Below are 16,372 nucleotides of genomic sequence, written 5' to 3' on the forward strand. Positions count from 1 at the left end.
GTAAACCATGAGCAGTGGATCAGTGTGTAACTTATAATCACTCAGATACTATCTGTAAACCATGAGCAGTGGATCAGTGTGTAACTTATAACCACTCTGATACTGTCTGTAAACCATGAGCAGTGGATCAGTGTGTAACTTACAATCAGATACTATCTGTAAACCATGAGCAGTGGATCAGTGTGTAACTTATAACCACTCAGATACTATCTGTAAACCATGAGCAGTGGATTAGTGTGTAACTTATAGTCATTCAGATACATATTACTGAACAATTTTAAAATAAAATATGACATAAAACCTTTTACTAAATTTGGTGCTCATCCCTGATGGCTCAACATGTGTGGCAAAATGATGTAATGATCACAGTCTACAAGCCATTAGCAATGGATGAGTGTCTAATATAAAATTACATAGAGACAACCCACACTCTGTTAAATGACAAAATCTGCTACTTATAAACTTACATTACAAGAATGACAGATTAATATCACTAAAGACATCCAGATTTTGGTACCATAATGGTAAGTCATGAATGTTGTGTCTGCTATCCTGGTAATTGAGATTAAAATTATGCTGCTAAACAAAGACACGCAAGTGTGGTCTCTGTGATGGACATTTTTATCTCAAGCCAATAATGCCAGATTTGTATCTCTATAACATGCATAAGATTTAAAAATTGATTAAAATATATTATTGATATAGTAATGACTTTGAAAATGAATGTGCACATTTTTTAAAATTTTATACATGGAAGTTGTTAATAGAATATGAAGTTGTTAATAGTATATATTGTATAAATGATATTTTTAACCTTAGAAAATACATAAATCAGACAGTGCTATTTTTTTACCATGTCTCTAATGTTTTTACTGATTTAGGTAAGAATGGACAATGTTGACACTAACTCCAGAAATGAGCGCTCTTCATTCTTAAGAAGAATTTTCTCAGCAGGATCCTGGGATGAATTCAAGGAGATACTAAAGCTGTCATGGCCAATTGTGAGTTTGCTCAGAATACAGTAATTTTACGTTATCTCTCCTTACACGAATTATCTCCCTGCTGATCAGGGAGACTCCAAATTGAGATCATAAAATATTGCCTCCAAAAATTGATAAAGACTAGGGATCTCCTTAAAGCATACAAAGAGTTTCCTTAGTAATTGTGTCATATATTAATTTTAAGTCAAACCCAACTACAAAAAACACGGCTCAGATTGGCCACCTTCATAATGCACCTGCAGATCTGGATCTATGCCGTTTATTTTGCAGTAATCAGCAGAACAAGCAACATAAACCCTGAACTGCTGGCACATTATGTGACAACAGATCAAAGTTAATTGATGTTTGCAGTTTGACTTGATTTAGAAGCAAGTATATATGGTACATACTAAGTGTCTATTCTTAAATTAACAATTAGCAGGAGGGTGGGGGTGGCGGTTCCTCCTGAAATTGAAAAGTGGGATGAGTATAGAGAAGATTTAATGAAGTAAAGATGGATTCGGATAATGTCTTGGTGCTTTTGTTGATAGTAGGCTGAACCCTGCAGGCCTGCACACTTGCCCTTGAATAGTCTCTCTGTATTTCTGAAGAAAAAAAATATGAACTGTAGAAACTACTCTTCGTAAAGATAGTTTTAAAATGTTTATGAATCAATTTATTTGACTTATGATCAGCAGTGTCTTTGATGTTGCATCAGTGATTAGAAAACATGATTGTCATTATAAAAAAATAAAAATACATTTCTTGTGAATTTGACAATGTTTGTGATTTCATCAATAGAATAACAGCTTTACACAAGTACTTAAATTCATGGTCCTGTTGTAATGAAAGAAGGATTATTGTTTGTTGGATTTTAATCTCATGGTTTGTAGCAAGCTTGAAATCCACTGAAATTGGTACCCAGTGAATAATAGTGACTACAGTATGAAATCCACTGAAATTGGTACCCAGTGAATAATAGTGACTATGGTATGAAATCCACTGAAATTGGTACCCAGTGAATAATAGTGACTACAGTATGAAATCCACTGAAATTGGTACCCAGTGAATAATGGTAAGTGTACAGTATCAAACGCCAGAAATTTCTTGTGTCTTTAATGGGAAATGTTTAATTGACTGGAATGCACCTCATCATTAATACATTATTTACAAGCTGACTAGAAAATGCTTATATGAAAATAAACACATACAGAAAATAAATTCACATTGAATGCCATGTATTTTATTGAAAATGATAGGCTCATTTATTTATGCAAAAGGGGCCCCGAGTGACCGAGTGGTCTAAAGCGCTTGCCGCTACAGATCACTGCCATCTCACCTCTGTCTGCGTGAGTTTGAGTCTCAGCCTTAGCTAATGTTGGTACGTGAGAAAGCCTGCCAGTAGCTTCTTGTGGGTCGGTGGTTCTTCCCGGGGTTTTCCAGGGTTCTTCCTCCACCAATTATACTGGCTGCCATGTATAGCCTTTCTTATGCTGAAAAATGGCGTTAAACCCTACAACATCAACATCATTTATGCAAAATGGAAAACAATGTTTAAAATGTAAACCTATAATATTTATCTATACAGTTAACACTTGATTTACAACATATATGTGTTCTTGAGGCTATAACATTAGTTGGAATTGGTGTAAATCAAAAATATTTTTCCCACAGGATACATGTATATTAAGGATGTTCTTACGCAAATTAAACCTCTGTGTTCAAATATTGATTATGTATGTATAATTTTCACAAAAATTTATTACATATAATACATTTGTGAGTTGAGCACGAGTCACATCACATGGTGCAAGTGATGGTGTAAAAACGAGCACAATGGCAAAAAAATGTTAATTCTTCATTATAAAATTCATTATAAAATGAAAGCACATAAATCAAATTGGCATATGGCAAGCATAACCTATATATACCATGTACCCAACTGTAAACAGAAGCAGTGACCAGTCATTGTAATTTGTGTCGCCTTATCAGAATCAACATTATTAGATGCATATGTAGAACAAGTGTAGATGGGCCAGCATATCAGAATCAACATTATTAAATACATAGGTAGAACAAGTGTAGTTGGGCCAGCATATCAGAACCTACATTATTAGATACATAGGTAGAACAAGTGTAGTTGGGCCAGCATATCAGAATCTACACTATTATATACATATGTAGTACAAGTGTAGTTGGGCCAGCAGATCAGAATCTACACTATTATATACATAGGTAGAACAAGTTTAGTTGGGCCAGCATATCAGAATCTACATTATTAGATACATAGGTAGAACAAGTGTAGTTGGGCCAGCATATCAGAATCTACACTATTATATACATAGGTAGAACAAGTGTAGTTGGGCCAGCATATCAGAATCTACACTTAGTCTATTAGATACATATGTATATGTATAATTAGAACAAGTGTAGACTTTGATCTGTCATATGCCTGTTGTGCCAGCAGTTCAGGATCTACACAGTTAGCTTGGATTGATAAGAAGAAAGAGTATAGACCCTGATTTGCCATTGCCTATTCTGCCAGCAGATCAAGATCAGCAATGATAGATTTATAAGTAGAATGAGTGTAGACCCTTATAGTCTATTGCATATTGTGCAAGACCGGGGTCACTGTTAAAAATTGTATACCTATATTGTGCACTTTTTCCTAAATAATCTTGATGATGGGGGTCTGAAACTTGGGTTACTTCCAATTTCTGCCCAATAACTTGACAGTTTTGCCTTGACAATCATAGTACTCAGATTTCATCAGTTCATGATTGACCGTACCATGATGGAGGTGGGTGGGACTTTCATGCACCGGATTTGCTTGTTTTGAGCATGAAATTTGAAACCTGCATATTTTTATTCAGGTCTCGTAGACTATATGGCCACAAAGTGATCTATAGTCTTCTTACCATTCCACTTTTTCGTACATGTATGAATTTGTTTCACAAGCTTACACATGTCAGTTATGATCAAGGTGAGCAATACAGACCTCTTGTTGTAATTTTTCCATTCATGCATAGGGTGAAGATTACTGAAGCATTCCCATTAAACTTATTTATTGTAACATAGAAAACTGTTTTTATTCCAAAATTGCATGGTAACAATTTGGGAAGCTTTTATGGGATTTATACTTTGTGGTCTCCATCTAAGAACGCTTAATTGCTAAAATTTCTCAACCACATACTTAAGGTGATACATGGTATTTTTATACCTGTCTTTGTTCTTCCATTTTTTCTTCATATTTCTTTGATTTTAATTGAAGCATATTTTTGGTGACATACTTTTCTCAGTCTCTTTTATAAGTAATGGAATACATTTTACTATGGGCAAGGACGTATAAAAATAAACATACACAATGTTCACAAAGTTAATCGATAAGTTTATTTGTACAATCTTCATAAAGTTGATAGATAACTCAATTATATAATTCTTATCCAGATTTCTGTATTTTGTAGGTGTCAGCTTTGATTTTGAACCAGGGCATTCTGATGGTCAGTCTGACGTTCAGCGGACATCTTGGGAAGGAAATACTGGACAGTGTTGCACTAGCTGTCACTGTAAATATTTGAATTTATTGTGCACCTCTCACTCAGTAATCCATGGCCTGACAACTTGTGAACCTGCTTGTAATGCACTTGTTTTAAATTAAGAAATAGTGGTTAGTGCCCATAAATTTAAATTCAGCTTTATGAATTTTCACAAATTTGAATAAAAAATCACATACTTTGATGGATTTTATTCAAAAATCTTTTTTTAATCAGCACACTCTAAGTAATATATGGTGAAATAATGATCATTGAAAAATGTTTGTAAATGCTAACAGGTGAGAGCTCTGTAAGAAATAAACAGCAGTTAACGATGTCTTATACGGTGAAGTTGATGTTTTGATCTTTTAATTCTGTTTCACTGTTATCAGTATAATATCGCTAGGTTTTTTGAAATCAGGCATGAAAAAGAGTCAGTTGACATTGTAACATTTGCTTATAATAGACCTGCATTGTTTTATCATGTTAATTATGTCCGTATGTCAAATCAAGAAAGGCAGGTAAAATAAAAATATTCAGGGGCAAGCAAATCCTACATGCAAAAGCTCTTGTGGTCACTCATGCCAAAATCAATTAATCCCATTTGACCAATTGATCACTGTTACAGGCATTATTAATCAATGTTATTATTTATTAAGTACATGTATTAATCATTAATAAAAAATGATCATTTGTAAATGTGATGATGGTAAGTAAAGGAACTAAGCCAAAGGTGCACTTGGTAAAGGAAAAGCTTAGTATCTTACATAGGGTTCATAATGGAGGAGCAAGATTGAAAGATTTTAGTGAATGTAAAATTTGCCGAGTTGACAGAGTTTGGTTCAAGGATGAGCAGAAATTTCAGGATTACTTGTATTGGGGTTAAACAGCAAACACTGCAGATGATATGGAATTAGGTGATACTGTGTACACCTGGTTCACACAGCAATGGACAAGATGTTCCAATCTCTGGAGCATTCTCTAGGCCTAGGCAGTATAAATGCAGAAAAACTATGGATAATATCTCTGATTGCATGGCAGGTCATAGATGCTTTTAGTGATTCCAGCTCTGACATGGAATAAAATAGAAGTCATTGTTGGAAGAGATATGATGTGAAAATCAGGAGGCAGCATGCAATTGTTCCTTGCAAGATACTCACCTATGAGGGCCATGTAGAAAATAAGTTTAGAGTTGTGATGAGGCTGGTCTCTGTTATCGAATTACGCCATGAAGTATATAAAAAAACTGCTTATATTGTTGTGTTCTGATTCATGTTTTTGTGTTGTTTATATTTTACATGTTCTTTGAAGTTAAAACCCATTAAGTCACTTTTAGTAATGGTTTACATTTAGTTTTTTTTCTTCTCTATTTATGTATGTATCTGTATATCTAGTGATTAGAAGAATACAAATTTGAAAACAATGCAAGTTTATTGTTGTTTCTCATAATTAATGTGTACCTTTTTGAAAAAAGAAATCTTGTTTAATTTGAAGAACATTAACACTGAAAGTATCCAATTAAAAAAAAACAGTGACTTAATACACAATGTGTTCAGTGGTATACATGTGAAGTGAACTGGAACCTCTTTGAACACTAATTTTAATGAATCTTTTCAAGATCATTGATCCTGAAATTAGAGGTAATTCTATGGAAAAACAAACATCACCGTTATAAAATGCGATTTTTCACAGTTATTCTCAACACAAATACAAAACAAGTATTCAGCAGTGTAACTTCCCATCACAACACTACTTTTGCTTCTCTCTCTGTCAATCTCCATCCCTTCTTGGTTTTTCATTGGTCCCCCTGGTAACTTGTCTCCATGCTTATATTGTGGTCTGTATTTTTGGACCCCACATGTATTGAGTGAGAGGTGCATAGGGAAAACATCCTCGGAATTTAGGTTTTACAAATTTGCCAATTTATTAAGATTTATAATTTATGCATGCATTAAAAATTGTTATATTATAGAGCATATAAATTAGCATATTGTAGGGTATGCTAAACACATATTGTAGGGTATGCTAAACACATATTGTAGGATATGCTAAACACATATTGTAGGATATGCTAAACACATATTGTAGGATATGCTAAACACATATTGTAGGGTATGCTAAACACATATTGTAGGGTATGCTAAACACATATTGTAGGATATGCTAAACACATATTGTAGGGTATGCTAAACACATATTGTAGGGTATGCTAAACACATATTCTTCTGCATAGTGTGAGATAAGCAAAGTTAAAATGGCTTAAATAAACTAATAACCTTAAAGGAATGTTGCAGTTGACATCATGTATTGATGTGATACACCTTGTTGATGTGTACATTAGTTGCAGAAGTTACCAAAATTACCAGCAGATTAAGAGTTAACAAATCTAAAACTCCACTTGCCCAGTGAGGCAGGTATTAAAAAACTCCACTTGCCCAGTAAGGCAGATATTAAAAAACTCCACTTGCCCAGTAAGGCAGGTATTAAAAAACTCCACTTTCCCAGTAAGGCAGGTATTAAAAAACTCCACTTGCCCAGTAAGGCAGGTATTTAAAAAACTCCACTTGTCTGGTAAGGCAAGTATTAAAAACCACTCTTGCAAAGAATAAATCATTAACCAATAAGCCATTATAGACATATAAAAGTGGATGATGTTAATAATCTCAATTTGATTGTGTGAAAGGTTATTTTTTACAACTTATTATGTGACCATTCTAATGCTAGCTCTGAGCAATTAAAAATTGGGACTAATTTGCTTTCCATTGGTGTTGCTTTGTATTGAAAAATAACAAGTGCTTGCATGGGCTTGATGAAAACAAATGTTAAACAAACTTCCAGTTGAAATGATGGATTTTTGTCATCTGTGTCAGTTATCGGACAATTCCACATTGCTCTTACAGCTTCTCATGAGAACAATGCGATTAGATCAGTGGCTCAGGCAGGTTTTTCAGATATCAAGAAAGTCAAAGGTTATTATTTGATACTGATTGTAGTGTTTGATGCCTAAGGCAAACTTTTCTACAGTAAAAAAAAAACAACTTGGGATGGAATTTATAAGTGTCAATTCTGGGTCAGATATGAAATCCAAGTGTTATGACCCAGGATTACAGGTCATAGGAAACCTTTTTTTATAGCATATATACAGTCCCTCACTATAATGCATCTCTATATAGTGTAGTCCTTGATATAACACAGTTATGGATCCCACTATTGGAGTGTATTTTATTTTATAATACTCAATATAACACAGAATTGCTTACAATGCATCCCAGTACTGTATAAGGCAATCTTGGCTGTAACAGTCCTCATTAATGTCTCCACTGATCATGCATTATAGTGAGGGTCTACTGTACATCAAATAACGTAAAAAAGGGCATCAAGTTCATAAAAAGGTCATTAGTGAATTAATATCTTTTTGATTTATGACAGCCATATTCAGTGGATTTGTTTATTTGTACAATTGAAGAGAATCACAATTATACAAATTTCTTGAAATTTTGTAATTCTTTCTTTCAGGTGATTAATGTGTGTGGAAATGCAGTGATGTATGGTTTGACATTAGCCTGTGATACTCTTTTTCCTCAGGTAACAATGTGGATCATGTTTTTGGAAACATAAAGGTGATACAACTTATGAGGGTTGGATAGTTGGATGTGCTAAACACAGATGTGATGCTATTGCCATTGAAATGCCAAGAACACAAAGTACTCAGCAGGGGAGCTTGGTCCATATCTGGACTTGCCATTGAAATGCCAAGAAAACATCGTACTCAGCAGGAGATTGTATTCCATTGCTTGAGTTGCCATTGAAATGCCAAGAATACATAATACACAGCAGGAGAGTGTACTCCATTGCTGAGGTATGCCATCATATTAAGTGTTAATGGCTGTAAAACAAAATTAAAACAAATTTGGGGGAGGGGCTTTGGAAGATGCTTTTGTTGAAAGTCCACCGTTCATTAAAACATTTAGCATAGTCTGAATTACTGATTACCATGACATGGCATGCTCTTGGCATTTTATTGGCAACTTCATGACAGAACAATGAGAATAGTCTGAATTACTGATTACCATGACATGGCATGTTCTTGGCATATTATTGGCTATTTGATGACATATAACATTGAGAATAGTCTGAATTACTGATTACCATGACATGACCTGCTCTTGGCATTTTATTGGCAACTTCATGACAGAACAATGAGAATAGTCTGAATTACTGATTACCATGACATGGCATGTTCTTGGCATATTATTGGCTATTTGATGACATATAACATTGAGAATAGTCTGAATTACTGATTACCATGACATGACCTGCTCTTGGCATTTTATTGGCAACTTAATGACAGAACATTGAGAATAGTCTGAATTACTGATTACCATGACATGGCATTTAATTGGCAACTTCATGACAGAACACTGAGAATAGTCTGAATTACTGATTACCATGACATGGCATGCTCTTGGCATTTTATTGGCAACTTAATGACAGAACATTGAGAATAGGCTTTATTACTGATTACCATGACATGACCTGCTCTTGGCATTTTATTGGCAACTTCATGACAGAACATTGAGAATAGTCTGAATTACTGAATACTATGATATGGCATGCTCTTGGCATATTATTGGCTATTTGATGACATATAACAATGAGAATAGTTTGAATTACTGATTACCATGACATGTCATGCTCTTGGCATTTTATTGGCAACTTCATGACAGACCACTGGGGGCCCCGAGTGGCCGAGTGGTCTAAAGCGCTCTTCATTACGGATCACTGCCATCTCACCTCTGTCTGCGGCGGTTCGAGTCTAAGATTCAGCCAATGTGGGCATGTGAGAAAGCCTGCCAGTAGCTTCTCGTGGGTCGGTGGTTCTTTTCGGGGTTTTCCGGGTTCTTCCTCCACCATTAATACTGGCCGCCATGTATAGCCTATCGTGCTGAAAAATGGCGTTAAACCCCACAACAACAACAACAACAACATGACAGACCACTGAAAATAGTCTGAATTACTGATTACCATGACATGGCATGCTCTTGGCATTTTATTGGCAATTTAATGACAGAACACTGAGAATAGTCTGAATTACCGATTACCATGACATGGTATGCTTTTGGCATTTTATTGGCAACTTCATGACAGAGCACTGAGAATAGTCTGAATTACTGATTACCATGACATGGCATGCTCTTGGCATTTTATTGGCTATTTGATGACATATAACATTGAGAATAGTCTGAATTACTGATTACCATGACATGGCATGCTCTTGGCATTTTATTAGCTATTTGATGACGTATAACATTGAGAATAGTCACAATTACTGATTACCATGATATGGCATGCTCTTAGCATATTATTGGCTATTTGATGACATATAACATTGAGAATAGTCACAATTACCGATTACCATGACATGACCTGCTGTTGGCATTTTATTGGCAACTTCATGACAGAACACTGAGAATAGTCTGAATTACTGATTACCATGACATGGCATGCTCTTGGCATTTTATTGGCTATTTGATGACATATAACATTGAGAATAGTCTGAATTACTGATTACCATGACATGGCATGCTTTTGGCATTTTATTAGCTATTTGATGACATATAACATTGAGAATAGTCACAATTACTGATTACCATGATATGGCATGCTCTTGGCATATTATTGGCTATTTGATGACATATAACATTGAGAATAGTCTGAATTACTGATTACCATGACATGACCTGCTGTTGGCATTTTATTGGCAACTTCATGACAGAACACTGAGAATAGTCTGAATTACTGATTAACATGACATGGCATGCTCTTGGCATTTTATTAGCTATTTGATGACATATAACATTGAGAATAGTCACAATTACTGATTACCATGACATGGCATGCTCTTGGCATTTTATTGGCAACTTCATGACAGAACACTGAGAATAGTCTGAATTACTGATTACCATGACATGGCATGCTTTTGGTATTTTATTGGCTATTTGATGACATATAACATTGAGAATAGTCTGAATTACTGATTACCATGACATGACCTGCTCTTGGCATTTTACTGGCTATTTGATGACATATAACATTGAGAATAGTCACAATTACTGATTACCATGATATGGCATGCTCTTGGCATTTTATTGGCAACTTCATGACAGAACACTGAGAATAGTCTGAATTACTGATTACCATGACATGGCATGCTTTTGGTATTTTATTGGCTATTTGATGACATATAACATTGAGAATAGTCTGAATTACTGATTACCATGACATGACCTGCTCTTGGCATTTTATTGGCTATTTGATGACATAGAACATTGAGAATAGTCTGAATTACTGATTACCATGACATGACCTGCTCTTGGCATTTTATTGGCAACTTCATGACAGAACACTGAGAATAGTCTGAATTACTGATTACCATGACATGGCATGCTCTTGGTATTTTATTGGCTATTTGATGACATATAACATTGAGAATAGTCTGAATTACTGATTACCATGACATGACCTGCTCTTGGCATTTTATTGGCTATTTGATGACATAGAACATTGAGAATAGTCTGAATTACTGATTACCATGACATGACCTGCTCTTGGCATTTTATTGGCAACTTCATGACAGAACACTGAGAATAGTCTGAATTACTGATTACCATGACATGGCATGCTCTTGGTATTTTATTGGCTATTTGATGACATATAACATTGAGAATAGTCTGAATTACTGATTACCATGACATGACCTGGCTATTTGATGACTGGATGAAACTTGATGATGCAGGTGTTATACTAGTTATAAGCTGGACCAATAAACCTATCTGAACAAAGATTTTTTAAAACTCTGATGGCCAATATTGACAAGGATTTCAAAACAGAAAAATCATTGTTAGACAGATCTATCAGTCATTAAAGTTTGAATTTTGACATTTCCAAATAGCTTATGACTCTCTAATGTTGCCTCTGCCACCCCCCCTCAATTTTTTTAAGAATGCTTAATATAAACGTACATCTAATAATGTCCTACCCGACTCCTGCATCATCTCACTTGTTATGGATTTAATAATAATAATAAAAATAATTTTTTCAAGTTTTTAAACACAATGCCTATTTAGAAGAACATAGTTCTTCTTGGAAATTTATTTTCAGTGCATTATTTTGTAAATTTTTATTTGATTTCTTTATAAACATTTCAAAATAATGATTGTAAGTTTATAATCCCTCAGAACATGTAATTTTTAATCTCTTTATATGTCTCTGTAAAGCTTCCAAGATTTCCAAACATTTCCTAAATCATGATAGACATCAACTTTTTAACCAATCTTGATGTTTCCTTTGTATTTTGTTAAAATTTGGCAGCAGAAACCTTAAAACATTTTTGATTGCCCAGCAAACTTTACAGCTTATTTCAGACAGTGGGACAATGTATTTTTCCAGTGCTGCTTTATTCACATGTGACATGGCAGGTTAATGAGAACTGAATGCTTATGTTGTTGATTTTGATTGTGACAACCTGCTTTTTCAATAAGGCATTGATAAAAGCAACATTTGCTGGATCCAAAGCTACCCATTTGTAACTGATGCTTTAAGCCACTAGTTCACTGTATTTACATTTTGCAAAGGGGGGAATGTTGTAATCTTATTGTCTTTGTTGGTGCAGATAAGGTTATTGTTGTTTATTTCATGATTTTTCTTTCTCCTTTACAGACGTATGGCAGTGTGAATAAGACAAAAGTTGGTGTCATTTTGCAAAGAAGTGAGTTTATATTTTCATGAATTTTGTATAGGCTTCACATAGTTACCATATTGGCAGCCATGTTTATCCACACCCTTGATTAAAGTCACATTAGATTAAACACAGACACAACTTTTTGGTTTTGTCATTAATTTGTTATGAGTCTGCCATGGCATAAGCTCAACTTTGTTATCACTTTCACATCCATGTTTCCTTCTATATGACCATCTACACCCTAGATTAAAGTCACATTAGGTGTCTTAAATTGGACATATTATGTTATGGTGTTGTCCATTGAATAACATTTACTTTTCCAGTCCATTTGTGTGGACATATTATGTTATGGTGTTGTCCATTGAATAACATTTACTTTTCCAGTCCATTTGTGTGGACATATTATGTTATGGTGTTGTCCATTGAATAACATTTACTTTTCCAGTCCATTTGTGTGGACATATTATGTTATGGTGTTGTCCATTGAATAACATTTACTTTTCCAGTCCATTTGTGTGGACATATTATGTTATGGTGTTGTCCATTGAATAACATTTACTTTTCCAGTCCATTTGTGTGGACTTTGAAAGATGAAACTTTACCCAGTTATATATCATGACTGATAATAAGGCAGGCCCATGGCCTTAGGGTCAAGGTCATGGTGAGAAACTATGTACGACTTGCAGCCTTGATCTCAATGCAAAATTTCAACTACTGAAGATATTTAAATGAAACTGGACTCCCATATATATCATGATTAGACTGGACTCCCATATATATCATGATTAGACTGGACTCCCATATATATCATGATTATACTGGACTCTCATATATTATGATTATACTGGACTCACATATATATCATGATTAGACTGGGCTCTCATATCATGATTAGACTGGACTCCCATATATATCATGATTAGACATTATGTAACGATATCCACTGTCCCTATCACAAGGTCAAAGTTATATCAAGGAAAAAGTAATTATCCATTTCTGGAGTATAAATTTAAGATTGCTAATGATATTTAAATTGTATATCATGACTAGACAGTGTGCTGTATACCATAGACATATCCCACCCTAAAAGTTCACAGCAAGGGAAAAAGTAAATCTGTGACATATTTTCTTGTTCAAGCTATAATATTTCATGATATCTTAATGGATATATATCTATATATATATATATATATATATATATATATATATGCAAGCACACACCTTGCCCATTGACACATACATACCATTAATAGTGTCCCATCCCTCAAGGTGATGGTCAGATCAAGGGGAAATATGACTCTGACTTAGCAATGTCTGGATTATAACTTTTGAACCACAAGATATTTTAATGAAACCTTAACCAATTATATATCATGACTAGACAATATGTTATATACTGTGGCAATGCCCCCACCTCAAGGTCAAGTTCATGGCAAGGAAGAATATAAATCAGTTATTTCTGTCCATATATGGGGCCCTGAGTGGCCGAGTGGTCTAAAGTGTTCTCCGTTACGGATCACTGCCATCTCACCTTTGTCTGCGTGGGTTCGAGTCTCGGATTCAGCCAATGTGGGTATGTGAGAAAGCTGGCCAGTAGCTTCTCGTGGGTCAGTGGTTCTTTCTGGGGGTCTTCCCGGGTTCTTCCTCCACCATTAATACTGGCCGCCATGTATAGCCTATCGTGTGCTGAAAAATGGCGTTAAACCCTACAACAACAACTGTCCATATATGGGTATAACTTTGAAACCAGTGAAGCTATTTTCATTAAACTTCAGTTGGTTAGATATTTTGACTTAACAGTTTCTCATATATACATTTATAACCCATGTCCTCTCCAAGTCTAGGTCACAACAAATGGAAATGTATGTCAGTAGTCTGTTTTCTTGCCAAGACTGTCACATTTTAATCCCTTCAGATACTTTTATGAAATTTGACACAGGTCCACACCTTATACAATAGTCAAGTCCCTATTTCATAGATATTTTTATGAAACTTGATCCAGGTCCACACCTTATACAATAGTCAAGTCCCTATTTCAAAGACATTTTCATGAACTTGACGCAGGTCCACACCTTATACAACAGTCAAGTCCCTATTTCAAAGACATTTTTATGAAACTTGACCCAGGTCCACACCTTATACAATAGTCAAGCACCTATTTCAAAGACATTTTCATGAAACTTGACCCAGGTCCACACCTTATACAATAGTCAAGTCCCTATTTCAAAGATTTTTTCATAAAACCTGACCCAGGTCCACACCTTATACAGTAGTCAAGTCCCTATTTCAGAGATATCTTCATGAAACTTGACCCAGGTCCATACCTTATACAGTAGTCAAGCACCTATTTCAAAGACATTTTCATGAAACATGACCCAAGTCCACACCTTATACAGTAGTCAAGTCCCTATTTCAAAGACATTTTCATGAAACTTGACCCAGGTCCACACCTTATACAATAGTCAAGTCCCTATTTCAAAGATTTTTTTCATAAAACCTGACCCAGGTCCACACCTTATACAGTAGTCAAGTCCCTATTTCAGAGATATCTTCATGAAACTTGACCCAGGTCCATACCTTATACAGTAGTCAAGCACCTATTTCAAAGACATTTTCATGAAACTTGACCCATGTCCATACCTTATGCAGTACTCAAGACCCTATTTCAAAGATGTCTTCATGAAACCTGACCCTTATATAATAGTCAAGTCCCTATTTCAAAGATGTTTTCATGAAACTTGCCCCAGGTCCACACTTTATGCAGTACTCAAGACACTATTTCAAAGATATCTTCATGAAACCTGACCCTTATACAATAGTCAAGTCCCTATTTCAAAGACATTTTCATGAAACTTGACCCAGGTCCACACCTTATACAATAGTCAAGCACCAATTTCAAAGATATTTTTATGAAACTTGACCCAAGTCCACACCTTATACAATAGTCAAGTCCCTATTTCAAAGATATTTTTATGAAACTTGACCCAGGTCTACACCTTATACAATAGTCAAGTCCCTATTTCAAAGACATTTTCATGAACTTGACCCAGGTCCACACCTTATACAATAGCCAAGTCCCTATTTCAAAGACATTTTCATGAAACTTGACCCAGGTCCACACCTTATACAGTAGTCAAGTCCCTATTTCAAAGACATTTTCATGAAACTTGACCCAGGTCCACACCTTATACAATAGTCAAGCACCTATTTCAAAGATATTTTTATGAAACTTGACCCAAGTCCACACCTTATACAACAGTCAAGTCCCTATTTCAAAGATATTTTTATGAAACTTGACCCAGGTCCACACCTTATACAATAGTCAAGTCCCTATTTCAAAGACATTTTCATGAACTTGACCCAGGTCCACACCTTATACAGTAGTCAAGTCCCTATTTCAAAGATATTTTTCTGAAACTTGACCCAGGTCCACACCATATACAATAGTCAAGTCCCTATTTCAAAGACATTTTCATGAAACTTGACCCGGGTCCACACCTTATACAGTAGTCAAGTCCCTATTTCAAAGATATTTTTATGAAACTTGACCCAAGTCCACAGCTTATACAATAGTCAAGCACTTATTTCAAAGACATTTTCATGAAACTTGACCCGGGTCCACAGCTTATACAACAGTCAAGTCCCTATTTCAAAGACATTTTCATGAAACTTGACCCAAGTCCACAGCTTATACAACAGTCAAGTCCCTATTTCAAAGACATTTTCATGAACTTGACCCAGGTCCACAGCTTATACAATAGTCAAGTCCCTATTTCAAAGATATTTTTATGAAACTTGACCCAGGTCCACACCTTATACAATAGTCAAGTCCCTATTTCAAAGACATTTTCATGAAACTTGACCCGGGTCCACACCTTATACAGTAGTCAAGTCCCTATTTCAAAGACATTTTCATGAACTTGACGCAGGTCCACACCTTATACAGTAGTCAAGTCCCTATTTCAAAGATATTTTTATGAAACTTGACCCAGGTCCACACCTTATACAATAGTCAAGTCCCTATTTCAAAGACATTTTCATGAAACTTGACCCAGGTCCACACCTTATACAATAGTCAAGTCCCTATTTCAAAGATATTTTTATGAAACTTGACCCAG

The 16,372-nt window shown here is 35.1% G+C and overlaps 1 protein-coding gene across 1 annotated transcript; it reads left to right on the plus strand.

Moving 5' to 3' along the window:
* The first annotated feature begins 887 nt into the window (after positions 1–887).
* On the plus strand, positions 888–12,301 carry LOC149799786 (multidrug and toxin extrusion protein 2-like). Its single transcript, XM_089958280.1, has 4 exons — positions 888–1,001; positions 4,445–4,546; positions 8,030–8,098; positions 12,233–12,301. Exons 1-4 carry the CDS (start codon positions 888–890, stop codon positions 12,299–12,301), a joined length of 354 nt encoding a protein of 117 aa, XP_089814406.1.
* Positions 12,302–16,372: the final 4,071 nt, after the last annotated feature.

The sequence above is a fragment of the Sinohyriopsis cumingii genome, chromosome 5 (assembly GCF_028554795.1).
Source record: "Sinohyriopsis cumingii isolate HCF-2022 chromosome 5, ASM2855479v2, whole genome shotgun sequence".
In the NCBI taxonomy this organism is placed as follows: Eukaryota; Metazoa; Mollusca; class Bivalvia; order Unionida; family Unionidae; genus Sinohyriopsis; species Sinohyriopsis cumingii.

What these genes read in the sequence shown, in the direction of transcription:
- LOC149799786 (XM_089958280.1), top strand. Translation starts at nt 888, where the DNA reads ATGGACAATGTTGACACTAACTCCAGAAATGAGCGCTCTTCATTCTTA. An exon ending in TAAAGCTGTCATGGCCAATT is followed by an intron (nt 1,002 to 4,444) that starts GTGAGTTTGCTC and finishes TGTATTTTGTAG; the next exon opens with GTGTCAGCTTTGATTTTGAA. An exon ending in GTGTTGCACTAGCTGTCACT is followed by an intron (nt 4,547 to 8,029) that starts GTAAATATTTGA and finishes TCTTTCTTTCAG; the next exon opens with GTGATTAATGTGTGTGGAAA.